The sequence below is a fragment of the Eumetopias jubatus genome, unplaced genomic scaffold, assembly GCF_037043125.1.
Source record: "Eumetopias jubatus isolate StellerSeaLion01/CBP00866 unplaced genomic scaffold, mEumJub1_p1.0 scaffold_8, whole genome shotgun sequence".
Taxonomy (NCBI): domain Eukaryota; kingdom Metazoa; phylum Chordata; class Mammalia; order Carnivora; family Otariidae; genus Eumetopias; species Eumetopias jubatus.
The window spans coordinates 78,086,033-78,112,140 of NW_028274814.1; the positions used below are offsets into that span (position 1 = coordinate 78,086,033).

A 26,108-nucleotide genomic window follows, 5' to 3' on the forward strand; every position below is an offset into this window, starting at 1 on the left:
TGGGAAGGAGACTGACTGGTGCAGAGCGGCCCCGTGGCTCCAACCCGGATACCGGCCACCCCACCCCCATCCTTTCTCTAAGGAGGGAATCTGGCCTCACACTAGTGATTCGCTCGTCTTGCCCTCCCCCACCCACCCCGTCCCAACCCCAGGGTGGCCAGGATCCCACCTTCTGTCCCAGCCCCGACGGTCCCCCTACCTCCACCCTCCGGTTTCTTTCCTCCTCCCTTTAGGCTCACCTAAAACAGCCCCTCCCTCCCCCAGTTCCCACGGATGCCTTGGCACTGCCTGGCTCAGTCCTTGGCAAGGAAGTGAGGAAGGGAACCCCCATCCTGGCCAGACTAGGATGGAATCCGCTCGCGCAACAGGTGTGGGGCGGCCGGACCCAAAACATCCCCCTTTGCACGGGTTGGGCGCCAAGGCCCTTTGCTGCAGGGTCCCAGCCCTAAGGGGGCCGAGCACCTGTTGGGGTAGGGGCTACTTTCACGACATTGGCCTGGGGTCGCCAAACCCATTCCCCGCCCCCCATTGCGGGTTTGCTTTCCGAGCCTCTGGGCCGCCAGGGCCCAGACACACCGCCCTCTCACCTGGGGCCCCTCCCCCATCGGCCGCCCGTCCCCCGCCCCGCCTCTCCGAGCTCCCCCAGTCTCCCTAATTTCCTGTCTCCCCCCCTTTCTCCCTCTGCCTCGACCCCTCCTTTCTCTGTCTCCTGCCTCCCCACAACCTGCACCCTCCGCTTTCTCGGCTTGGGTACCATCTCCGCGCCCCCTCCCCTCCCCCGCTCCAGCCCTTTGTTTCCCGGCGGAGTATTTCCTGGGTTGCTGAGCGTCTCTGTCTCCGCATCTCTCCTCGCCCCGCCTCCTCCGAGCCTGGATCCGCCCCGCCCGCAGTCTCTCCTCCCCTTCCTCCCCGCCGCCCCTGTGCCCCATAGGTGCTTGGGGACCCACCTTTCCCCCGGCTGCGGCCGGCCACCCTCTCCCCGGCCGGTCTCGGGCTCTCCGGGTGGCCGGCGCCCCCCGCCGCCGCCCTCGCCTGCTCCCGGGGAGGGGGTCAGGTGGGCGGGCACTATTGTTGTAGGAGCCGGCGCCAGATTCCTCAGCCGCGCTCGGGGTGGGACCGGCAGGGTTTGGGGGGGGTGGGGTGGGGGGAGCGGTGATTTGAGCTCCGAGCAGCTGGTCTTCGCGGCTCGCTCTCTCCTTCGCGCTCCCTCGCTCTCCGCCGCCGCCCGCAGGGCTGCGGGGCTCGGTGGCATCTCTCGGGCGCGGCCCGCTGTCCTCGCCCCTGTCTCCGGGCTGCTCCCGCCCCCGGCGCCGCGCGCTCCCCCCCCACCCGGACTCCCCCATGTATGACGACTCCTACGTGCCCGGGTTTGAGGACTCGGAGGCGGTGAGTGCCCACGGTGAGGGTGGGGGTGGGGAAGTTGGGGTGACTCCTCTTCTCCCTTGGACCCTTCCCCCGTGCAGGACTTTGAAAAACACCTCAGTGGAGCGGCAGGGCGTGCAGGGGGGGGCGCTCCTGGAAAGTGGGGAGATGGATTTTCATGCCCAGGGCTTCCCAGGACCCCAGTCCTAGACCAAGGGGTATAGGGTGTGTGCAAGGCAGGGGGTAGTGTGGGGGAAAGGCTCAAGCAGGTGGCTCCAGAGCCCAGGACTGAAGGACAGAGGGAGGGAGGGCTGGAGGCTGAGGGCACAGAGGCTGTAAAGAGGGCACACGCAGCATCTGGAGTTCCCAAAGGAGGACTGCCGGGGTCTGAACACAGCAGCTACAGGAGAAGCTGGAGCTTTCTGGGAGGAGGAGAATTCAGACCTCCTGTGCTTCAAGTAAAGGACAAATTCAGAGCCTAGGAGAGCATCAGAGAGTCAGGTACCAGCCTCAGAAGGATCATAAACTTGAGGACCTCCATTATTCCCTTCTGCTGCCATCCCTGAGCATTGCCTTGTTTCCTCACCCTGCCTGCTGTAGCCCAGCTTCTCTCCCGGGCTGGAAACTAGGCGCCCAGCACATGGGTGGGCCAGCTGACTGAGCCCCATACGTTCCTTGCCTCCTGCTGAGGCCTCCTCAGAGCAGTGGGCTTCCTGAACTCCTGCTCAGCGTGGAGGGCCTGGAGGTGAGGCCAGAGGAGCTGAGGGCCTGGGGATGGAGAGGAAGCTCTTTGCTCAGAGAACTAGGCAACTGATAAATATTTAATTCTCCTCTTTGCTTTTATCTCCTGACCCACTGAGACAAATCAGCTCATTAGGCAGTGATTCCCGGAGCTCAGGGAGCAGGGAGAGTGCCTGGAAAGATGGGGCAAGGATGGGGAGCAGCTTCTCTGTCCCTTCCCTCAAACCTCCTGCATGAAGGCCTCCTTCGGATAGGACCGCTAGATGGCTCGGGAGGGGTCCCTGATAGGTGTGGAGGGTAGAGCCCTCCAGTCAAAAGGAGAGTATTTGCGTTTTCTTCCATCTCTTGGTGCCAAGCCCAGGATACAGGAGTCCTCGGGTTCAGAGTAGACAGCTATCCGCCCTTTTCTGGGACTGGGCTCCTGCTGGGCCCAATTCCCCATTGGGCCTCTGGGGCTAATTACACTGCAGCTAGAGCAGATGATTTTCAAGGCTCTGGTGGACACCTCTTTCTGACAGTTGAAGGAACAGCTGACATGGCCCAGGGTGCCAAGGTGAGCTTGAGAATGAACCTCCCTGAGGGGCTGGCGGGCCCTAGAAGGTTCTTTCCCAGCCCTGGTGAGACGGCAAGGGCTGTTGCAAGGTAAAGACTGACATGTGGCTGGTGTTGGGGCAGTCTCTTGCCCCCTCGCTGGCTCCGCACCCCTTGTTGGTTCCTAGATCACCCTCCCCCACTTTCCTTTCTCTTGCCTGGCTCCTTGCTCTCCCTGAGGCCCCCTCTGAAGCAGTAGGAGGGAGATCAGGCTCTAAATAAATCCACCGGCTCATCTCCCTCCCCTCCTTCCCCTGTGCCAGGCAAGAGTGGAGCTGCAGCCTGCCCACACACTCACCAGGCAAGGGGGGCACCACCAGGGCACTGTGCCAACTCCTGGCAGCTCCAAAAGCACTGAGCCTCTGGCTGTTTCGGCATAACGGGGGGTGAGGGAGGCAAGAGCCCAGAGCACACTTGGCAGGGTGGCCCCGGCCTCCCAGGTGGTACCCACGCATGAGAGATGGGTGAGCTCCGAGGACTTGGGAATAGTGGAGAGGGGGTTCCATTCTGAGCACAACTCATTAAACATTTAGGGGCAGATCCTGTCATTCGCATCCTGAGGCGAGAGGCCAGGTGACCCAGATGCCCCAGGCAGGGACATTAAGATGACGAAATTAGGCCAAGAGCCTGTGGAGCAGAGGGTGAAGGTCAGATTCCTCTGCCAGCATGGGCCGGGACATCTAGGAGGCATCTGATGTACACTTATCAAAGCGAGCGGTCAGCCCGCCTGTCTCTCGCCTCTCTTCCCACTGGCCCCTGTTCACTTTAGATGGCCGTCTCCTATGTCTAAGACCCCTACAAGGAGGTCCCCCCACTCCACTGACAGTGTGAAGCTTCTTCCCGGGCTCAGCTGCTCTTTATCCCGCTGTCAAGCCAGCCTTATTTTGTTCTCAAGAGAGATGGGGAATAGCAGGCCGACTCTACTCCTCTGTAAAATGAAAGACTTTTTCCCCTTTGTGCTATCTTCATGCCTTCCATCTACCACAGACGTTGTCTTTAGCTGCAGCTCAAGGCCCCGGGCTGATAGCCAGCCGACCAGCCCTCTTGCCGATGGCGGGGCTGGGGCAGAGGGCATGACGATATGTGAGTTTGTCTTCCCCACTGAGAGTCTGGCTTCCGCTGCCTTCTCTAAGTGGGCATGCACGGTGAGCTTGAAGGAGTGTTCCTCGGTCTGAGTACATTCTAAAAACCCCTTCCCTACACACACACACACACACACACACACACACACACACACACATTCCCACATGGACCCCTTACGGAGGCCCCTATCTTATCTCTGCCACCTGCACCTCAGAACTGATGGAAGTAGCACGTCAGGCTTCTGATCATAAAGAGGGGAAACTGAGGCAGAAAACAAAGGATTCCCTTTCCCCTAGACTGAGGGGGAATCCCAGACATCCTGACTTCTCCTGTCCTGAGGTCCAGCTTCCCTTGCTCATTTGTGCATCTCCCTCAGCGCCTCCCTCAGGGTGAGCTCTGCAACCCTCCAAATGTACCCCCTGCCCAAAGACCCTTCCTATGGGCAGGACTCGGAGACTCTCCTGGCTCAGGTTACCAAAGACCCTGTCCCTACCACCCCAGGGTCCTCGGCTGGGTTGCCTGGCGCTGACAGGTCCTTCCTCTAGGGCTGATATCCCCTTGGGGAAGGGCTGGGGAGATGTAGGCCAGATGGTAGGCGTGGCCGAGCCTCACTGGGGCCCAGGGAGACAGCTTTGTGTTGCCTTCTCAGTCGGTGTCTTGTTTGCTGCCCACACCTGGCCAGTTGCCCCAGCAGGTGTGAGAGGAAAGAAAGTGGGGGCGGGGAGGTGCAGAGGAAGTGACTTCCAGGAGTTGGCAGCTCTGTGTCCTCCTCTTCACCCTGGAAGGGTAGGCACTGGGGGAGATGAGATCTAAGGGGGTGGATGGCTCTATCCTGACACTCAGGACCAGTGCCATGCCAACCAGAGTCTCTTGACTGTTCCCGGCTGACTGTACTCCTGCCACGCATTTTAAAGGGATAAGGTCCAGGCTGCTTTGCAGGCTGATGTGAGCAAGAGGGCTGGGTCTTTTAGATTCCGAATCATCTCCAGTATATCATCTTCAGCACATCTCCCTTCACTCTGCCCCAGAGGCCAGGGTAGAGGGGAGGAAAGGGAGGAAGGAGGAAAGGGAAAGCTCTATTCAAGGCTGCAGTATTCATAGGCTTGGGGGGAGGGGCCCAGATCTTAGCACATATGGAATTGGGCTGGCTTTCCTGCAGCCCCGGAGGCACTGGGCCCTTCTCAGGGAGACGGAAGGGACCGCTAGGGCCCAGCTGCCCATGTGGACGCACTGCTGTAGGGCTTAGAGGGTGCCTATAGTGCCCTTCACGCCTGAGCCCAGGGGTCACAGCCTCTCCCCCATGCCAGGGTTCAGCCGACTCCTATACCAGCCGCCCATCTCTGGACTCGGACGTGTCCCTGGAGGAGGACCGGGAGAGTGCCCGGCGGGAAGTGGAGAGCCAGGCTCAGCAGCAGCTTGAAAGGGCCAAGGTATCAACTTGGGTGGGCAGGCCAGGCCAGGCTGTGTGGAAACTTGTGCTCAGTCCTAAGTCCCCAGGGCTCAGTGGGCAGGATGCTCATGAGTGTGAGTGTATGTGTGTGTCATGGGCGTTCTGTTGGGGTCTCTGCCCGCTACTGATGGGGCACTGAAGTTAGAAGGGGTGCTGCGAAGCTCCCCTCACTCGCACTGATGGCCAAATTCCCTAGCACAAACCTGTGGCATTTGCTGTGAGGACCAATGTCAGCTACTGTGGCGTACTGGACGAGGAGTGCCCAGTCCAGGGCTCTGGAGTCAACTTTGAGGCCAAAGATTTTCTGCACATTAAAGAGGTGACCAACCCCAACCCCAAAGAGAAGCCACCTAATTCCCCTGCTCTTGCCCTGGCTCCCATGCCTCTTACTTCAGTCTTAGTCTATAAACAAGTCCCCAGACTCCTCAGCTCTTACCCAGAACACACACCTGTATGCCCCTCGTATCTAAACCCCAATCCCCAGGGCCTCCATCCTTCTGAGACCTGGCTTGGGCCTCAGCCTCCATATGTGTAAAGCGAGCAGTTGGATGAGTTGCCTTTTAGGTCCCCTGTGACATCAGTGATGCCACACACTGAAATCTTGGGTGGCTCAAACCTGGTTGCCCTTGCCTCTGGCACCTTCTCCTGCCCCCCTCCTTTCGTGCTGCCTTCCTCAGGCCAACTCTCTGAATGCCTCCCTGGCTCCTTCACATTGAAGAGCCAGGACTGAGGCCTGGGTGCCTCCTCTCACCGCCCCTTCCCCCAGAAGTACAGCAATGACTGGTGGATCGGGAGGCTAGTGAAAGAGGGTGGGGACATCGCCTTCATCCCCAGCCCCCAGCGCCTGGAAAGCATCCGGCTCAAGCAGGAGCAGAAGGCCAGGTGAGAGCAGGGTTTGTGACTCCATAAACATACCCCCCTCGTACCCCGAAGCTGACACACGTGCAGATACACAGATGTTACACACACCCCTCCCTCACTAGCTAAGATGTAAGACATGTATGCAACTGGTAAATAACGTGTCGAACCTGCATGCACACGGAAGCTTACTGACCTCCCTTTCTGCTCTCAGGAGATCTGGGAACCCCTCCAGCCTGAGTGACATTGGCAACCGACGCTCCCCTCCTCCATCTCTAGGTAGCCTCCCCCCAACCTGCCCGTCTTGGGTAGGTGGGTGACTAAGACACAGGGGGAAAAGGGAGCTGGTTCCCAGGTGAGCCATGTGGGAAGGGGTTGGTGGAGAGGCCAAAGAGCTCAGAGGAACCCAGTGTCTCCCCTGGGGAAGGGAATACCATGCCCCCGGGGCCTTTCCCCCTTCACCAACTTTAATCTTTTATTTCCTTTTCCAAAAAGCCAAGCAGAAGCAAAAGCAGGTGAGTCAAGAAAGGGATCTGGGCTGGGGGGGCTCATGGCTTATGGCTGTGGGGACAGCTTTCTGGGCAGTCGTTGTTGGAAGGGCAGGAGAACAGAGAAGGGAGGGAGCCCAGAACTTCTGAATCTGCCCCGCAGCAGTCAGGCATAGGACAGGCGACAGGGCCACGGCCCTGCTTGACCTCAGGTCAATCCCGCAGGCAGAACACGTTCCCCCGTACGATGTGGTGCCCTCCATGCGGCCTGTGGTGTTGGTGGGACCCTCTCTGAAAGGTTATGAGGTGAGAGAAGGTCCCTGACCCCAAAGAGTTGCCCCTGCCCAGCCTGCCATGGGAAGGCCGCAGGGATGGTGGGAGGGGGTGTTCTCCCCTCATCAGCTCTGTGGAGGGGGCGGGCTCCAGGGCCAGGCCTAGGGATGCTGCCTCTCCCCAAGAGGCCCCCCAGTCAGTCGCATGCCTCTCCCCTCACCCCTCCCACCCAGGTCACCGACATGATGCAGAAGGCTCTCTTCGACTTCCTCAAACATAGGTTTGATGGCAGGTAAGCTGCTCTGGCCTCAGGTGGCATGAGAACCCGGGAGAAGATTATTATCTCCTTCCAGGTGCCTGTAGCCAGGTCTTCTCTAAAGAGACAGTTAGCGGGACCTGGGTAAGGAGAGGCCTAAGGCTTGAAATTTAGAGCTGGGCTGTGATTCTCCACCCCCACCCCAGGATCTCCATCACCCGAGTCACAGCGGACCTCTCGCTGGCAAAGCGATCTGTGCTCAACAACCCTGGCAAGAGGACCATCATTGAGCGCTCCTCCGCCCGCTCCAGCATTGGTGAGAAGCCCCGGTCTCCTGCTTCTCGGCCTGCTCGAGCGTTAGTGAGACCCTTCCTCCTACCTTCCTCTTCCCTGGCACCTTGCAGTCCTGCCCAGCTCCTCTACCTGCCCCAGGACTGGTGAGAACCATCCCAGTCCGTCCCCCACCCCCCACCCCCGCTCCCTGTTTCTCTGCTTGCCCCGGGGGCCTCGATGAGTACCCTCCCCCTCCGATTCCTTCCCATCTACCATCCGGGAGTGCCTGCAGCCCCGCTGGAGGAAGAAGCAGGTGGAGCCCCACGGTGAGCATCACGGCTCGCTTGCCCCCTCCACAGCGGAAGTACAGAGTGAGATCGAGCGCATATTCGAGCTGGCCAAATCCCTGCAGCTGGTAGTGCTAGATGCTGACACCATCAACCACCCGGCACAGCTGGCCAAGACCTCACTGGCGCCCATCATCGTCTTTGTCAAAGTATCCTCACCAAAGGTACATCAACAGTGGCGATGGAGGAGGTCCATGGGGCTGCCCTCCCACCATGCGGTACAACTCCTGAGTTCCCTTTCCCCGCTGCCCCCTCCTGATCGTCCACACCTGCTACTGATGCTGTATCACAAGTGGGGGACAGGCCCAGTTCTTTCTAGGCCCAGCCCTGCCCTTCCCCCTCAGGTCCTCCAGCGCCTCATCCGCTCCCGGGGGAAGTCACAGATGAAGCACCTGACGGTACAGATGATGGCTTATGATAAGCTGGTTCAGTGCCCACCGGTGAGTGCCTGGGTCAGCGACACAGGTAGACTGCTGTGCCCACTCTTGCTTTTCCAGGGCTGGGGGAGTGTTGGAGATGGGTGGGGGGCCGCTACTGAGAGGAAGCCCATCTCCCTGCTTTCCCCCTCCCCACCAGGAGTCATTTGATGTGATTCTGGATGAGAACCAGCTGGAGGATGCCTGTGAGCACCTGGCTGAGTACCTAGAGGTTTACTGGAGGGCCACCCACCACCCAGCCCCTGGCCCTGGACTTCTGGGCCCTCCCAGTGCCATCCCCGGACTTCAGGTACCCATTTCCAATGGGCACAGATGCTCAGGCTAAGCCAGCCAAAGCACTGCCCCCTCCTGGCCCAGAGGATTGTCCTTGGCCTCCAGCTCGAAGGCCAAAGGATTGGAGAACTCAGCTCTGCTGTACAGAGCTAGGGCAGATGGGCAGAGGAACTCCCTGATGAGAGAGGGAAGAAATCAATGAGGTGGGTAATCTGAGGTTACTTTTCTGAGCTCAGAAGAAACACGCTCTTTCACGTAGTCTGTCTTGAAGGCAGAGCCTGAATTCTGCGAGTCCAAAGCTCCGGTTTTCCATGTCTCAAGTGGAAGATGCTTCTCCCTCCTTGCACCATTTCCTGTATCCAGGAACTGAGAGCTGAGGGGGAAGAATCCCCCACCCGACTAGAGGTGGGAGGGAGGCCCTGCGAGGTCTGCCCCACCTACTTAGAGCTGTTGTGTTGCCCCCAGAACCAGCAGCTGCTGGGGGAGCGCGGCGAGGAGCACTCGCCCCTGGAGCGGGACAGCTTGATGCCCTCAGACGAGGCCAGCGAGAGCTCCCGCCAAGCCTGGACAGGGTCTTCGCAGCGTAGCTCCCGCCACCTGGAGGAGGACTATGCAGACGCCTACCAGGACCTGTACCAGCCTCACCGCCAGCACACCTCGGGGCTACCTAGTGCTAATGGGCATGACCCCCAAGACCGGCTCCTAGCCCAGGACTCGGAGCACAACCACAATGACCGGAACTGGCAGCGCAACCGGCCCTGGCCCAAGGATAGCTACTGACCGCCTCCTGCTGCCCTCCCCTGGCAGGCGCAGGCACAGCCGGCTAGGGAGCCCACTCCAGGCAGGATGGAGGTAGACTGGCATTAGGCTGGCACTAGGCTCAGCCCCCACAACCCCCTGCCCAGCCCCAGCTCCAGGGCTGCCTGTGGTCCCAAGGTTCTGGAGAAAGGGAGCCCCCTTACCTCCTGGGCACAGTGACCCCCCTAGGCTCCCATTCCAGGTACTAGCTGTGTGTGCTGCACCCCTGGCACCTTCCTCTCCTGCACAAGAAGCTGCCACGCCCCCCCCCGGGCAGTGCCCTCAGGCCAGGATCCCCTTTGCCAGGGCCTTCCCACCAGACTCAGGGAAGGGATGCCCCCTCCAAGTGACGAGGGTGGGGGTGTGTGGACAGCATGGCATGAGGAAGAAACAAGGTCCCTGAACAGGCACGAGTCCTAACAGTCAAGGGACTCAGGGGTTGTGCTTTGGGGTTCGAGGCCCTCCACTCGCCTCACTGCCACACATTAGAAATGAGACAATCAGAGCCCAACAGGGTGACACTCCCGTCCATCAGCTGGGGTGAGGCATCCACACACAAGGCTGGAGCAGTCGGCCGGCGAGGCTGGGGCCAGAGGCTCCCCAGCGGCTCTCTTCCCCTGCTGGGAAAGCTAACACCTGACAGCAGCAGAGACCGGAGCATGGTCAAGCCAGACGGGTGGCAGACAGGAGCCGACCTGGATTGGGGGTTTGGGAAGGGAGGGCGTGTACTGCGGAGACTGTACGGAACAGCTTCAGGGGCCTCCTTGCCTCCCTCATTCTTTTGCTCTTGCATCCTGTCATTTCTGTTCTTGGCCCTCACGCCTCCTGGGGAATATGGGCCCAACTTTGTTTGCTGATTCATAGCTGCTGCTTGTTAAGTTAGGGTTAGATGGGGAGAGAGAGGACACAGTGGACAGCCCCCAGACGCCCTGTCTACCCGACTACCCTTGCCTTATGGCTCTAGTGTGTGACCTACAGAGCATGTTCCACAAGACCCCCACCTCACAGTCATCACTAATAAACACCATGCACAGTCTTGCGGGCTCCTGTTCTGTGTCTGCCGACTCAGGTGGCCAAGCTCGTCACTGCGCAGTCCGAGTCCGGAGAGAGTGGCTCTCACAAAGGAGCCACTGAGTGGGAAGGGAACAAGGACAGAGCTGGAGGAGGCACGATGCTCCCAGGCCCCCCCCCCCCACACCGCGGGGCCGGGAGGAGGAAAACATTCGGCAGCACAGAAGGGACGAGGGACCTGTTCTGGGAGGTGGGGAAGAGGAGGCTTGGTCACAGCCTTATGCTGTCCCTACCTCAGGCCCAAAAGGCCCAAGAATCGTTGTAACTTGAACTCCATGTACTTGCCCAGCTCTGTAGCCCTCTCCCCACCACCAGCTCAGCGGGCCCCAGCTCCGGCCCCTGGTCCCCATCGCCACACCTCCTGTGAGCAGTGGACTCGGCCACGAGGGAGCCACAAGCAGAGGCACTGAAGACTGGGTGTCAGAGGCGCTACGACAGGCCACAACCGTGCCTCACGTGCCAGTTTCACGGCTGCTCTCCGTTCCCACCCTTGTGCCAAGCTCCCCAGAGGGTGCCCAGGCAGGCCAAGCTACAAGTCAGTGAGGCCAGAGCCGGCGGGGTAGATGCCTTCTGACCCTGCCACCCATGGCTTTTCCATCTCCCCTCGAGTGGCCTCCCGTCGATTCAGACTATGAGCTGAGGCCCCAGGCTCTTCTCTGGATGTAATTTTCTTTCATCTCCCAAGTCAACCCACCCAGGGCTGTCCGCCTATCTTCTGTGGCAGCAGGGAGAACCCAGGAGACAGAGTGTAGCGAGAATATGACACAGCCTTCATCCTCATGTATTTATTCTCAGAACATACAAACTCATCTTCTCAGAGAATAAAAAAACAGAAATTTCACTCAGTGACTTCAAGATGGGCACAGCCAGCTCACCCTGTCCCCACATCTACTAAAAAAATTCCCTGGGTGAGGGATGCCTAGAGTGCACAGCACCCCTTGGCACAGGGGCCGTGCACAGCTCTAAACCAGGCTCGCAACTTGTTTTATAATCCAAAAGGGCAAATGGCTGTCAAAATGACAGAGTCCAAGGTCCCTAACCCTCACCGTGCCAGACCCCCCGGGGTCACCTCGGGTGGCGACCCAGCTGCCGCTTCCGCGGCCAAGTCCGTGCCAAAGAGGCCAGGCAGCCAGGTTTTCGTTCAGTGCGTTGAGGCAATGCCAACCGGCCGCCCCCACGACTGGCAAGAGCTGGTGGCCCAGTGCAATCCCGGAGCCCTCCGGAGGGGCAGGGCTGAGCCAGAATCCGGGGTACTTTGTTCTCCCTGCTGCCTACAGCAGTGTCCTCTCCCTCTGCAGCCCCACACTCAGGCCTGCAGACCTGAGGGAGGGGCCAAGGAGTCTGTTTCCTAAGGCCCCGTTAAGAGTGAGGACCTGGAGAGATGTGAGGGTCCTGAAGAACGGGCTTCAGAACATGCCCTTAAACTGACGGGAAGTGTGCTGTGTCAGGCAAAAATAGTCTCTTCCCGGCGCTTCTTGGTGAGGATGGTGCCCGGCTTGTGCTGGGCATCTGGGTGGTTGGCTAGCTCCGGGGGGCAGGACGACACCGGGCTCTCCAGAATGGCTTGCTTCAACTCATAGAACACAGCGGAGTCCTCTTTGGTGAGGAAGGTGATGGCCACACCACTCTTGCCAGCTCGTCCCGTGCGGCCAATGCGGTGGATGTAATCTGGGGAGGGGGAGGAAACGCCACTGAAGATACCAGGCCTCACCCACCCCACCCCACCCCACCCCACCTCCCGAGGGCAGTCGATACCGCTCGTGCCGCCTGACCCGGCAGCACCCACAGTGCTCTCCCCCCCACTACTAACGGTGGTCATCCTACCACACCCAGACTGAGAGCAGCCCAGCGCCATTCTTCCCCACAGCCCGAGACAGCTGTCGCACATACGGGAATGACTAACCCATGGGAGATGAAGAGCAGAGCTCGTCTCAGGACAAGCAATCCCAAGCAATCCCAAGCAATCTCACAGTCGGAGCTGTGCGGAGTGAGTACCCGACAAGTAGCCTCCCTTTGCCTGGATGGAAGCTGCTTTCCCCTGCACGTACCTTCAATGTTTTTGGCCATATCATAGTTGACAACCATAGACACATCTTGGATGTCGATACCACGACCCGCCACATCTGTAGCCACCAAAATGTCCTTGGCCCCAGCCTTGAGGTTGGACAGGGCAAACTCTCGCTGCTCCTGGCCTTTCCCACCATGCAGTGTGCAAGCATTGTACTGTTGGAAGAACGGTGAGGTGAAGGAAGAGCAGCGGGGTCACGGAAAGACGCAGAAATTAAGGGGGTGAGGACACCGAGGGCGGACTGCAGAGCAGAAGGGCAGAAGGCGAAGGAAGGAGGAGAGAGGATGAGTGAGACTGAAAGCAAGAGGACAAGCAAGCTGGAGAAAGGGAAGGGAGAGAACAGGGTGTGGGGTGGCAGGGGCAGACAGTCAGGTCAAAGGTAAGGCAGCTGGGGGCAGGGGATGTGGAGCCAGAGAGATGGGAAGTCATCAAAGAGAGAATGAGGCTGAGATGAGGGTGGCAAGCAGGGACCAAGACACTTAGGAAGTTCACGGGCTGAGTGGAGAGGACACACCCTTCCCTTCGAACACCAGCAGCAGGACTAAAGGACACCGATCACCCCCAACTCCCTCCTGACCACACCACTCCCTTTCCCAAACATGTATTAACACCAAGAACTCTGATCCACTCTTCCACAGTCTCAGATCTGGCCAGGATGTGTGTCTCAGGACTTGTCCCTGGCTCAGCCCCCCTGGAGGAAGACCCAAGGCATCTCTGGCTGACACTGATGGTCTGTCTGGACAGGGAATCACAGCAACAGACCCGTCCCTTATCCCCATCAAGCCGCCCTCTTCCCCCTGGCCCTGACGTGACAGTTAAAGAGTTGAAAGAACAGGAGAGCACTGAAGGGAGGAGCCTTAGAGGGGCCCTCTATTTTGAGAAAGCCCCACCAGAGAGAGCAGACTTGGTTTGCCCCAGCCAGACACACCCCCATCTTCTCCAGGGATTTCGCCAAAACATCACAGCCCTTCTTCTGGTTGACAAAAATGATAATGGGTGGATCAAAGCCTTGTTCCAAGATTGCCAGCAGCTTTTTCCTGGGGAGAGGAGGAAGAGGAGAAAAACGAGAGGCATAGCTCCATGTGAGAGGCTCACCCCGATCTACCAACACCAATTCCACGACCTCCAAGCCCACGGCATCCCGAACAAGAAAAGAGCAGCTCTTTAACGCAGCAGAACATTTACCCTCCAACCCTCATACTGAAAAAAGGCCCCTTCTTCTCCATCATGTTCTTCCTGATTCAGCTGCCCCCGTACCTCTTTTCTGACTCTGACATGAGGAAGACCTTCTGTTCCACACGTTCGTGGGGCTTGCCCGCAGAGCCAATGTACACCACAGCTGGTCGCCGAAGATAGCTCCGGGCCAGACGCTCCACCGCCGGGGGCATGGTGGCCGTGAACATGACTGTCTACGGAAACAGGAAGCTCAGCCCTGGGCCCAGGCAGGCACCACCATGTAACCCCCGTCACCACAGGCAGCGGGGCCTGGGCTGAAGAACCTACAGTGAGCCACAGAGTAAGCTCTGACAACCGCCACCATAGGAAATCGTGCCCTTTGCCTTCCCCCTCCTTTCCTCAGTACCCGTTCACCAAGCCTTTACATCCTACGATGACAGGAAGGGCTGAGACCATTTGCCGGCACCCAGGGCAGGCAGCAGCATGAGGCCTTGGAATCGTTTTCTAGGGCACGGCCAATGGCTGCACTGCGAGGACTTTCAGAGGACTGACGTGCTGGTCCATGTACTCCAGGCCCACCCAGGGCAAGAAGGGCCTCAGAGCAGGTTTGGCAACTTGCCCCCATTTCCCAGCCTAGGGAAGCAGCCTTACTTGGCGGTACTTATGTTTTCCTGACTCGAAGTTGGCCAACATCTTCTCAGGGTCCTCAGCCTCATCTGTGTCCGGCTTCTGGTTGCTGACAGGCATGTGCTCCAGGATCTTCTGGACATCTGGCTCAAAGCCCATGTCAATCATCCGATCTGCCTCATCCAGAACCACATAGGTACAGCGGCTCAGCACAAGGTAACGGTTCTCCAACACATCAATCAGACGTCCTGGGGTAGCGATCACAATCTGGAGGGCACAGCGGAAACATATGCAGCCCCAGCATGTACCCCCTTCTTCTCCCTCCTGTGAACTATCCACCCGCTTGGGAAACAATGCTAAGGAACTCGGACCCCGACCTCCAGTTAGGATTGGCAGCAAAGGTTCCTAAGAACTTGTTGCCACCTTGGATTTTTTTTTTTTTTTTTTTTTAGGAATGGATAGGGTCTCTGAATAAGGTCCAGTAGTTAAGACAGAAGAGGCAAAATCGGAAGGAACTTTCTCAGACAGAAGAGGGACTAAGGGCAACTATGGAGAGGGTTACATAAAAGAATTATGGCAAGAAGTCTGCAAAAGACTCAACTCCTGGATCAGAATTCTTCTAAAAAGCTCTCTTCCCCCACCCTGAGAAGACACGGTCTATGACAGAGTAATTAAGAGCACAGGGTTTGGACATGAACCTCAGCTCTGCTTACCGCCAGCTGTGACTCTGGGCAAGTTCCTGACCTGAGCCCCAGCCTCACCTGTACAGTGGAGGTACTCTACCTATTCTCGCACGGTTGTCGGTAGGATTAAGGATGTGCCCAGTACAATACCTGGTGCAAAAGTTCTCAGTTAAGTCATAGCACATACATACAAGCCAGAACTTCTCTTCAGCTTACTGTACATCCATGGCAGAAACTAGAAACACAGCCCCCAAACGGAGAGCCCTCCTACAGCGGGCTGGCTGCCAGCTAGGCGAACGAACCTCACAGCCCATGCGCAGCCTGAAGCCCTGGTCTTCTCTGGAGATGCCGCCAATGACGGCCACAGTGCGGATGCCCAGTGGCTTCCCAAACTTGATGGTCTCTTCCTCAATCTGCTGAGCCAACTCACGAGTGGGGGCCAGAATGATGGCGTAAGGGCCCTGGTCTGACTCTTCGATCCTGTGGTAAATGGGGCATCCCACAGTTCCATGAGCTTTGGTTCTCTCAGCCAACCACAAACAGGAGCAAGACAAAGTCACTCTTAAGGGTAGCTATGGAGATGGGGAGGGTGGTGGGAAAAGGGTGCAAAGATCTCACTTAAAAATCAAGAGACTCCAGGGCAACCCTCTCGGGTGCCCTCCCTCTTTGGGAGCTTTGAACTATCACTTTACTATCGCTCAATAAACTTCGCTTTGCTGCCCACCAAAAAAAAAAAAAAAAAAAAAAAATCGGAGTCTCCTGGACAGCGAAGTTCTTCAGGGAGTGGTCTTGGCCATCCAAATCATCTCTTTCTCTGATACTGTGATCCAAGTATTCCCTAATATCTGACCCAGACTAAAGAAGGGGGCTTCTGATTACAGACTTAAAAAGAAAACCAAACAGGGCACCAGGCTGGCTCAGTTCAAAGAGCATGCAACTCTTGACCACGGGGTCCGGAGTTTGAGCCCCACAATGGGTGCAGAGATTACTTAAAAATAGGGGCGCCTGGGTGGCTCGGTCGGTTAGGCATGTGACTCTTGATCTCAGCTCAAGTCTTGATCTCAGGGTTGTGAGTTCAAGCCCCATGTTGGTCTCCACGCCAGGCATGGAGCCTACTTAAAATAAATAAACATTGTTTAAAAAATAAGTAAATACAGGGACACCCGGGTGCCTCTGTTGGTTAAGCGTCTAGCCTTCGGCTCCAGTCATGATCCCAGGGTCCTGGGATCGAGCCCCACATCGGGGTCTTTTCTTAGCGGGGAGACTGCTTCTCCCTCGGTCCGCTGCTCCCCCTGCTTGTGCACACACGCGCGTGCGCTCTCTCTCTCACAAATAAATAACATCTTCAAAGAAATACATACACAGACTTATGTAAAACTCATTTAAAAAAAGAAAGAGAAAACCGAATGTTCGTTTGCCACTGGGACCTTTCCCACTCAGCCAAACCCGCCCACCGCAACGGGTGCCAGCGGACCCCACCTGTCAATCTTGGGGAGAGTGGTGATCCAGACCAGCAGCGGGATGAGGAAGGCTGCCGTCTTGCCGCTGCCGGTCTCGGCTACACCAATGATGTCACGGTTCTGCAGCCCAATGGGGATTGCCTGACGCTGGATAGGCGTCGGTTCCTGTAGAGGCCCAGAGAGGGGAGTGGATACAGATGGAGTCCTGCTCCCCGGGCTACTGCTGACCGAGCGGGACACCAGTACAGAGTGAGGAGACACGGTCAGCAAAGGCCAATACTTCCACCGGAAAGGGCCAGACAGGGTCACCTGAGTGCTCCGTGGGAGAGGAGGCACCAGAGGAGCAAAGGAACAAAGCTCTCTGTTCCCAAGTTAAGCGTGCTTCCCCTGGAGTGTGGGAACGTGTCAGGTCTTCTGGGCCAACCTGCCCCTCCTTACCTTGTAGCCACACTTATCGATGACCTCCAAGATGTGTGGGGGCAGGGAGGAGTCCTTCCAGGACCGGATGGGATTGGGGATCTTGCCACCTTTGGTGGTGATACTGTAGTCCTCTCTGAAGATCCGCCAGTCCCTGTCCGTCATCTCGTCTAACTTCTTCTGGGACCAGTGCCGGTCGTCCCAGCGCTGCTTGGCTTCCTTCTTTCGGAGCTTGCGGAGTCTGGCCCTGGAGCAGGGCGTGGGGAGCGAGTGGGGTCAGCGCCCCGCGGCTCCTTTGTGCAGGCGCCGGGCCCCCGCCCACCGCCCCCAGCCCTGCCACTCACTCCTCCTGTTCCTTTTCTTCCAGGGTCCGCCTCTTCTCCATTAGGTCTCCATAGAAACGCGACTGCTCCCGCTTCTGCTGCTTCAGGTCAATGCCTGCAATGAAGCCCCGCCCCAACAGCTGCACCTGGTGTCGCTCCTTGTACCTGAGACGGCGACGGAGGAGGGGAAACAGAAGCTGTGACAGCGGCAGGGGGGAGGGGTGCACCACCCCAATGTCCCGACCCGTCTACCTGCCCGGCCAGGGTCTGTCCTCGCCCGAGGAGCTAGCTGATCCGCGCCGGCCAACTGCCCCGGCCCAGAACCTTACTTCTCTTTCCACGGTCGCCAGTTCTCCCCAGGGACGGCTGAAGAGCCCAGTTTAAAGGACTTAGCGCCTGGGCCCGGAGCCACTCACAGGGGGTTGTAGTCGATGGATGTGTCCTCGGAGGCATCCCACTCAAAGACAAACTTGCGGTCGTTAAGATGCCTCGTTCGGCGGCGCTTCTTGATGCCACCCAGATACCGCTCCTGCCCAGGGACGGAACGCACAGCTCAAGGCCCGGCCAGGTGTCACACGCAGAGCTCGGGATGGCCAAAGCGCCAAACCACGCTGCTGCGTGTGCGGCGGGGGGCGAACACGGGACCGAGGCCGGCACCTTGATGGCATGCAGCTCCTTGCTCTTATCCTTCTCCTCCCGGATCTTCTGCCGCCCTTCCTCATCCTCGTTTCCGTTGGTCTCCCGCTCCATCCTCTCCCTGCGCTCCCGACGCTCCCGCTCCTGAGGGTCTTCTGCAGACCGAGGAGAGCAAAGCTGCAGAAGAACTCAGTGCAGGGAAAAGAGAGCGTGCGGACAGGGCCCACACGACGGACACCAAATGAGAAGGGGCAGCTCTACGACACAAGGGAAATGGAGACCTAACACAAAGACAGCTCCCTCATCAACTCGCCCATCGCTCCCTCTTCCGAGCTCCGGAGCAAACCGGCTTTCTGGCCCTCGTGGGTGACGCGACAACCCCGGCCCACCCTCTCCTACCTCTCGTTCTAGGGGCTACCCCGGGGACAGAAACGAACCCAACATTTTCCTGCCCAAGTCCTGGAACTGCTTCCTCTTCTTCCGCTCCTCTTCCAGCATCCTCTGTCGCTCCTCCACCTCCTGCTGCCGCCGCTTCAGGGCCTCGGCCTCTCGTTCTGCTTTGGAGAGGAACTTGGGCTACAAAATAGATTGGAACTGTAAACAAAGGCCACAGGAGCAGGGTATAATCGCACCACTGACGAGAACGGCAGGGAGGCCGACAGTATTGGCCCAGGCATGACACCTGTTGAGGAAAAGGCCGACAGGTCCAGGACCCCGCTAGGGCCTCAAACTATGTCCCCCTCAAAATGTGTACGTCAAAGCCCTAACCCCCAGGACCTCCGAATATGACTGTCTTTGGAGACAGAACCTTCAGAGACATGTTCAAGGCAAAATGAGGCTCTTCGGGTGGACCCTAAACCAATCTGACGGGTGCCCTTACAAGAGAAAATCTGGACACACAGAGACACTGGGAGCACGCCCACACAGAGGGAAGACCACGTGAGGACAGAGAAGACATCCACCTACAGGCCAAGGAGAGAGGCCTCAGAAGAAACAACCCTGTGGATGCCTCAATCTCAGCTTCTAGCCTCTGGAACTGTGAGAAGATTGATTTTCTGTCGTTTCTGTCCCTCGGCCTGCAGTGTTCTGTTAGAGCAGCCCTGCCAACTAACAGAGATCCCCATGTTCTCACCTTCGCCTCGGCTTCCTCCTCAGCCTTTTTCTTGGCCAGAAGTTCCTCCAGGGATAATGGCTGTGCCTGAAGATAAAACACAGGACTTCAGGCAATAAAGGCTCTCTCCCTTTGAAGATCAGTAACAGAGAACTTGAACTGAAGAGGAAGATGAGAGAAATCTTGCCTCTCCTTTACCTTAGGCTTCTTATCACCGTGTTCATCCTCTTCATCCTTCTTAGAGTCTCTGTCTTTCCGAGATTTAAAATCTTTTCCTCGGCCAGGAGACAAGCTTTAAGGAAAAGGAACAAGAGAGGTCCTTATCGCTGTCTTACCCCGACCCCTGGAGGAGGGTCAGGCTGAGCCCCGGAGAGGATGGAAGTTTTTCCACGACTCCACAAGACTGGCCCATAGCCATCCAGCATAGCCTGGAGCTCCCTCTGCAGGTGTGGCCACTGTCTGCTCTCAAACCTAATGATGGCCCTGTCTTGGCCCCACTCTACCTGAATCTCCTTTTCCAAGACTAATCAATCTCTTCTCACCAGTGGGTCTTCAGTACCAAGGGCAAAAATCTCTCTTCCAAATAGCAGGTGCACATTGAAGATAAAACACAAAAAAACAAAAAGCAAAAAAACCAACCCTGCTTAACTTTATAATACACAGTGAATTTAGTCTCCAGAGTCCCTCCCCATCCACCCCTCCCAGACACCGCTCTGTATCTGCTCTCTACCCCCATGCTCCCTTCCTAGCAGTCCCAGTGACCCCCCCCCCCGCAACTGCTACAAGCCCAGTCCACAAGAGATCTTAAACAACCCCCTGTATTTGTCGTGGAATTATGCCCTTTGCCCCGAATTCTCATCTACACACTCAGAGCCTAATAAAAACTTTGCATACAAAGCTTCCAGGGGAAAGAGATCAAGATACTGGGGCATTAAGCTATCCCAACAAATGCATGTTGTCTATCTTGGGTAGAAACCTGAATGGTCCAATGGAGCTAAGGGAATGTTTTACCGGCTGGTAACCCTCTCAAACGAATTTCTAACCTTTAAGAACAAGTTAAGAACAAGCCCTAAATGGTTGTGACCTCAGTAACTGGTTACAGCATCTAAGGATACCTGCTCTGCAATCACGACCAGTAGGAGCCACTAAGGACAATTTACTTTCCTATGAGGCCAAGCCAGCTTAGAGGCAGAGAGGAAGAGATGGGAGCATTCTCCTAAAGCCCACGTCCGTTCTCTCAGGTACCTGGATCGCTTACGGTCCTTGTCCCGTCTGTGCCCGTCCTTGTCCCGGTCTCGGTCCTTCTTATTCCGATCACGCTCCTTATCCCGTTCTCGTTCCTTATGCCTTCGCTCTCTAAAGACAGCAAACGTAAGAAATCATGTAGTAGCCGGAGTATGTGGCTTCGCTGCAGCCCTACAGAGGTTCTCAGGCTCTTTTCTCCACAAAGTAATATTTTACAAATCGGGGATTATGTGTCCAGGGAATGCTAAGAGGGAATTCTAAGAAAGTCTTCTAGGGGCGCCTGGGTGGTTCAGTCATTAGGCATCTTGCCTTCGGCTCGGGTTATGAACCCAGAGTCCTGGGGTCAAACCCCGCCTCGGGCTCCCTGCTCGGCGGGAAGCCTGCTTCTCCCTCTCCCACTCCCCACCCCCCCGGCTCGTGTTCCCTCTCTCGCTGTCTCTCTCTGCCAAGTAAGTAAATAAAATCTTAAAAAAGAAGAAGAAGAAAGTCTTCTAGATCAGAGTTGTACTACTAAGCATTAATGGCGACGATGGGCCATGGCCTATGTGAAGAGAGGAACTACCCTCCTCGACCATCTGGACCTTCATCTTACAAGTTCCCTCTCGCCTTTTAAGAGCTACTGGGTTACTAGGTGTGGAGAAATATATGAAAGACTAATATCCAAATACTGGAGGCACCAGAGGAACCGAGAATGAAGCAGTTTGAAATGTACTCTCCCTTCCCATATGAGACATACAAAGTTACTTTACCTTTCTGTAGACTTGGAACGGGAACGAGAGCGAGAACGGCTGCCTCCCCGACGCCTGTCCCTTGAACGATGCCGCTTCCTGTCTTTAGATGGGGAAGACTTCCGGTCCCGGTCTCTATCTCGCTCTCTGTCGGGAGTCCGAGATCTCTTCCTTTCCTCCTTGGAAGGTGATGCATCCCGGTCCTTTTTGTCAGCTAGCTCCCCTGCCATCTGTCATGGATAAGAGGAATACTTATCATGTCCTAGGTACTGCTCTCAACTGTTTATATATAATCTACTTAATCTCAAAACAACCCTATGGGGTAGATATACTGGAATGCCTACTTCATAGATGAGGAAATGGAAGCTCAGGCAGGTAAGTTCTCTTGAGCTCATAAAGAAAAGTTCAAATGAGGAAAAAAAGAGTTTAACTTTGAGATCTGGGATTATAATCAGCACCTCAAGAAAACCGACATTTAATTTTTTTTTTAAAGATTTCATTTATTTCTTTATTTGAGAGAGAAATCATAAGCGGTGAGGAGGGGCTGAGGGAGAGGGAGAAGCAGGCTCCCCACTGAGCAGGGAGCCCAACGTGGGACTCAATCCCAGGACCCTGGGATCATGACCTGAGCTGAAGGCAGATGCCTAACTGCCTGAGCCACCCAGGTGCCCAGAAAACCTAAACATAAATGGAGAAACAAACTCACTTTCACCCAGATCAAAAGAAATGTACTTTTCATTACGTAATGGGAAAAACTTCATGGAGGGTACACAGAACCTCTATGCATTTTTTTTTCCAACTTACTGTGAATCTATAATTATTTCAGAATAGAAAGAAAAAAAAGAAAGGTACCAAAAACTACAGGTTCACAGGCATTCTGACCTACACTCCCTACTCGGATTCAGATTCTCACAGCCTTGACCACTACCCCATCCCATGAAAGGTTTGAGCAGGAATTTGTTCTGTGCCGGGCGCCTGGGTGGCTCAGTTGGTTGGGCGACTGCCTTCGGCTCAGGTCATGATCCTGGAGTGCCAGGATCGAGTCCCGGGTCGGGCTCCCTGCTCGGCGGGGAGCCTGCTTCTCCCTCTGACCCTCCCCCTCTCATGCTCTATCTCATTCTCTCTCTCAAATAAATAAATAAAATCTTTAAAAAAAAAAAAAAAGAAGGAATATGTTCTGTGCCCCTCCATGTTGCCCTGTCAACTGTCCTTCAGACTACAAAATCTGTTTCAGCCAGGAGCTAAAAGGACACTAAGTCTGAATCTACTTCTACCCCATCACCATCATCCCTAAGACTCAGAATACATTTCTCAGAACTTATTTTATCCCCAAATTGTTCGGTTGGAATATCAGCTCCCTAGGCTTTTGCTTACAATCTCTTTCCTCATGTAATTTCCTGCCATATATCTTTAAGAAAGGGTAATGTGTAAAGAAAAGAAAAATGAACATGCGGCACTTTCAAAAGGTGAAGACAACCCGTCTTGTCTCACAACTGTCTGAGAAATGCCTGAATGTTCTATATTAGTACATCATGCAAGTATACTTATATTTCTTCTACTTAGATCCCTAAGAAAACAATCCAGAAGAAAGGTATCTTCTCTATAAAACATCCACAACATCACTCACTCTTTCAACAAATATTCACTGAGCACCTGGTAGGTTCCAGAAACTGTTGTACCTACTGGAGATATGGCAGTAAACAAAGTCTCTGATCTCATAATGCTTAAATTCCAATGAAGCAGATAACAAGGAGAATAAGAGAATTTCAAATAGTAATGAGAACTAATAAACAAAATAAAATAGGGTGGGTATGACGGGGAGGGGTAGGAATGAGAGATGGCTCAGGAAATTATTTTTTAGATGACATGTAAACTGAGACTTGAACGATGGGAAAGAGAGACTGCAAAGATCAGGGGAAAGATCTTGTTGGGTAGAAGGGACAGCAAGTACTAAGGCACTAGGACAAAAGCTAGCCCAGCATGCTTGCCAATTAAAAACAGACTTGTGTGGCTGAGTGACAGTGACCCAGGGCAAAGACCAATTCAAAATGAGTTCAGGGAGATAGTCAATTGTGTTTTAGGCCAGGGGAAAAGAACGTGGATTTCAACCTAACAGCAACAGGAACCTTAAAGAGTGTTAAACAGGAAGTGGTGTGATCTCATTTTACACTTTTAAAGAATTTGGTGACTTGCGAGAAAATACAGAATAACGGAGGCAAGAGTAGAAACAGAACCACTGAGAATGCCATTTAGTAGTCTAGGCAAGAGATGACAGTAGCTTGTTCTGGAGAAGTGGCAATGGAGATGGAAAAAAGTAGAGAGCTTCAGAACATACTTGGAGGCAGAGCTGACTGGACTTAACGGATGAAGGGAGAAAGGGAAAGAGGAGACACAAAGATAGCTCCAAACATAGGGTTTGACCAAACTAATGGCTCGTGGTGCCATTAGTGACCAGAAATGACTGGGGAAGGAACAGATTTAGGAGGAAATCACAAGTTTCATTTAGAAAATGCAATTCTAGAACTCAGGAGAACCTGGAGACAAAAATTTGAGTCATCAATATAGAGATAGCTTTTAAAGCCATGGGACACTAAATAATTTTACCTAAGTAGGCAGTATAGTTAAAGAAGGAAATAGAAGAGAACCAGGCAGGATTAAGCTCTGGAACATTATAACATTTAGAGGGCAGGCAAAGGAGGAGCAAGAGAAAAAGACTGGAAAAGAAGCAACAGCCATTAAGAAAGGGCGGGCGGAGTAAGTATGACCTCACAGAAGCCAAAAGAGTGTTTCAAGGAGGGAGTGGTCAACTTTTCCAAGTGGAAAAAGACTAGGCGATAGAGGGGCAACCCCTGCATTTGGAAAAACGGAGATGGTTGGTGACCTTGACAAGAGCTGTTTTGATGGCCTGGAGAAAGCAGAAAACTGAGTGGAGTGGGTTTAGAAGAGAATGAGAAGTCAGAATAAGGAAACAGTAAATATGGGCAACTTTTATTATCAATTATACTTATCACATGGGCCTGATAACCAGGCCTACCCTGGTCTTCGCTTCCCAGCAGCCTTCCTTGCAAACCTCCAAGTCTTTTGAGTTCCTCAGTTCTTGTAGGGTAGTAGCAGATTCTTTTTCTCAACCAATTAAGTATTTATCAAGCATCTACTATATGCAAGGCAGCATGCTAGATGTTGTGTTGAGTTACAAAAGGAAATCAGGAAGATCCTGTCCAAAGGAAGGTTACAGAACAATAGAGGGTATGAGGCACTTACCAAGATGAAGACTCAGATGAAGTACTATAGGAATTCAAAGAAGTTTCCTTTCATTTGCAAAAGGGGATTTGGAAAGATCTGTGGAGGAAGTGGCTCTTGAGCATTTAAGTATAGGTAGAATTTGAAGATGTGTAATTGAGGGTGCGAAAAAGTCATTCCCAGCAAAAGAATAATACAGGAAGCACAGAGGCGGGAAAGCATGACTGATTCTGGGAGAAAAGCCAAAGTTCCAGTTTGGCTGGAGCAAGAGCTACTCGAAACATGAAGGAATAAGCTCGCATGGAGGTTATCACAGGTGCTGTGTGCTCATGGGCAAAGGTCTGGCCCGTAACATCGTCCAGGGACCTGGCCTGTGTCCCCAGGAGCCAACACTCCGCGCTGGGGCCCGCGCCCCTTCGCTCCAGCCCGCCAGAGCTCTCCGGGCTCGTGCCTCTACCCTGAAGCGTTCTTCCCCGCCTTGTCCCGGAGGCAGGGGCCACCGCCGTGCCCCAACTCTCGCCCTCTCTGCAAGCTCGTGAGGACAGCCTCCATCGCTCGGGACTCACCACTCTGAGTCTGAACCGCCCAACGCGGCCTCAACGTCGCCGAGCAGTCGCCATCTTTCCCGTTTCCTGGTCGCCGAAATGCATCCCCGGCCGCGCGGCAAGCTGGGAAGTCGAGTTCCTGGTGCAGGGCGGCGCGGGCTGACATAGGGGACCTGAGAACTACTAATACCATAATGCACCGCGCGAGCGCCGGCCCCGGGCTGAGGGGTCTGCTGGGCAATGTGGTTCTCCAAACATCTGAGTCTGCGGGAGTTACGAGTTACCCATGGGTTTGCATCCAGCCTCAGGTTCTCTCCCTGGGCAGTCTTCCTCGGAATACGCTCGTCTTCCCAGACTATCATGGCTTGTGGCTTACTACGAAGGAATTTAAGGGCTTCCTTGGCTATCAATAGCGCTTAATTGTCACTAACAACTAGAGTAACAACAAATACTGTACCGTTTGTTGGAAAAGCGTTTTTAGGGGCGCCTGGGTGGCTCAGTCGTTAAGCGTCTGCCTTCGGCTCAGTTCCTGGGATCGAGCCCCACATCGGGCTCCCTGCTCGGTGGGAAGGCTGCTTCTCCCTCTCCCACTCCCCCTGCTTGTGTTCCCTCCCTCGCTGTGTCTCTCTCTGTCAAATAAATAAATAAAATCTTTAAAAAAAAAAAAAAAAGGAAAAGCGTTTTTACCAAAAAAAAAAAATCTGTGAGGTAGATTAGCCCCATTTTACAGGTAGACAAACTAAAGGTTAGTTTACAGGGGTAGCCTAGTGTTTCACAATGAGGGTGGGACAATTCATTGTGTGGGGCTATCCTAGTTTTAGGAGGACGTTTTAGCAACGCTGGCAAGGCAGGAACAACCCGCTATTGTGTCAACTCCAGATGAACCCATAAGTGGATTATAGAGTCCTGGAAGGATGGTATCACCTGGGCTGTGACACCTGTTTTCTCGACATTCCAAATAGGATCCTGTCTTCCTCATTTTCTTGCCCTTTGGAACCTGGCCAGTTGTTGGGCGACCTTCCTAGTTTTGCTTCTTTCTTCCCCCTAGTCCCCCTTCTTCAATCATCCACTGAGCTTTCTTTACCCCAAAGTGTATGTTTACTTTGGCTCTCTTTGGTCTTATGGTTCATAATTCACCACTCCACCCCCACCCCACCCTACCCCCCAAAAAAGCCAAACCTTGAAACTTCTGGGATAGCTTAGATAGATACCAGGAGGTGTCTAATGCCCTCTCCCTTCCCATTTTCCCATCAGCAGCTTTTTGGTTTCAATACCATGGGGCTGTAGGCTGAATGTATGTTCAGTTCTCTTCAAACAGAGCCTCAGGATAGACCCAAATAATCCTAAAACCCTGAACACCACACACAATGGCCCAAAGTAACCCTGGGAGAGATAGGCTTCTGCTCTTAGAATAGAAGCCTTCGACTCGCCCGCTTTTACCCTAGAGAAAGATCAGAAGGGAAAGGATGTCTGAGATCTACTAGATGTAACTCATGCAGTGAACACTGGAGGGCTCTTCACTCACAGAATGGAACTTTAAACAATCAG

At 55.0% G+C, this 26,108-nt stretch overlaps 2 protein-coding genes across 2 annotated transcripts; one reads left to right on the forward strand and one right to left on the reverse strand.

Annotated features, from left to right (window-relative positions):
• The first annotated feature begins 1,156 nt into the window (after positions 1-1,156).
• Positions 1,157-10,266, forward strand: CACNB3 (calcium voltage-gated channel auxiliary subunit beta 3). Its single transcript, XM_028125720.2, has 13 exons — positions 1,157-1,386; positions 5,085-5,207; positions 5,424-5,546; positions 5,994-6,109; positions 6,300-6,364; positions 6,581-6,600; positions 6,799-6,879; positions 7,080-7,138; positions 7,309-7,418; positions 7,735-7,886; positions 8,067-8,162; positions 8,299-8,448; positions 8,898-10,266. Exons 1-13 carry the CDS (start codon positions 1,342-1,344, stop codon positions 9,210-9,212), a joined length of 1,455 nt encoding a protein of 484 aa, XP_027981521.1. The 5' UTR covers positions 1,157-1,341; the 3' UTR covers positions 9,213-10,266.
• An 805-nt stretch (positions 10,267-11,071) lies between these two features.
• On the reverse strand, positions 11,072-24,665 carry DDX23 (DEAD-box helicase 23). The gene is made up of 17 exons (XM_028125548.2): positions 24,582-24,665; positions 20,797-21,005; positions 20,048-20,158; positions 19,001-19,094; positions 18,824-18,889; positions 18,129-18,267; positions 17,713-17,846; positions 17,472-17,584; positions 17,077-17,220; positions 16,754-16,979; positions 16,335-16,480; positions 15,158-15,335; positions 14,197-14,439; positions 13,627-13,778; positions 13,298-13,406; positions 12,350-12,524; positions 11,072-11,969 (listed from the first exon to the last, which is right to left on the reverse strand). The coding sequence occupies exons 2-17, from the start codon at positions 21,003-21,005 to the stop codon at positions 11,746-11,748; spliced, it is 2,463 nt and encodes an 820-aa protein (XP_027981349.1). The 5' UTR covers positions 24,582-24,665; the 3' UTR covers positions 11,072-11,745.
• Between the last annotated feature and the right edge of the window lie 1,443 nt (positions 24,666-26,108).

What these genes read in the sequence shown, in the direction of transcription:
- CACNB3 (XM_028125720.2), top strand. Translation starts at nt 1,342, where the DNA reads ATGTATGACGACTCCTACGTGCCCGGGTTTGAGGACTCGGAGGCG. An exon ending in CTCCGCCCGCTCCAGCATTG is followed by an intron (nt 7,419 to 7,734) that starts GTGAGAAGCCCC and finishes CCCCCTCCACAG; the next exon opens with CGGAAGTACAGAGTGAGATC. An exon ending in TCAAAGTATCCTCACCAAAG is followed by an intron (nt 7,887 to 8,066) that starts GTACATCAACAG and finishes CTTCCCCCTCAG; the next exon opens with GTCCTCCAGCGCCTCATCCG.
- DDX23 (XM_028125548.2), bottom strand. Translation starts at nt 21,005, where the DNA reads ATGGCAGGGGAGCTAGCTGACAAAAAGGACCGGGATGCATCACCTTCC. An exon ending in AGGAGCTGCATGCCATCAAG is followed by an intron (nt 17,585 to 17,712) that starts GTGCCGGCCTCG and finishes GTCCCTGGGCAG; the next exon opens with GAGCGGTATCTGGGTGGCAT. An exon ending in GGCTGCGCATGGGCTGTGAG is followed by an intron (nt 14,440 to 15,157) that starts GTTCGTTCGCCT and finishes TGTGCCCTCCAG; the next exon opens with ATTGTGATCGCTACCCCAGG.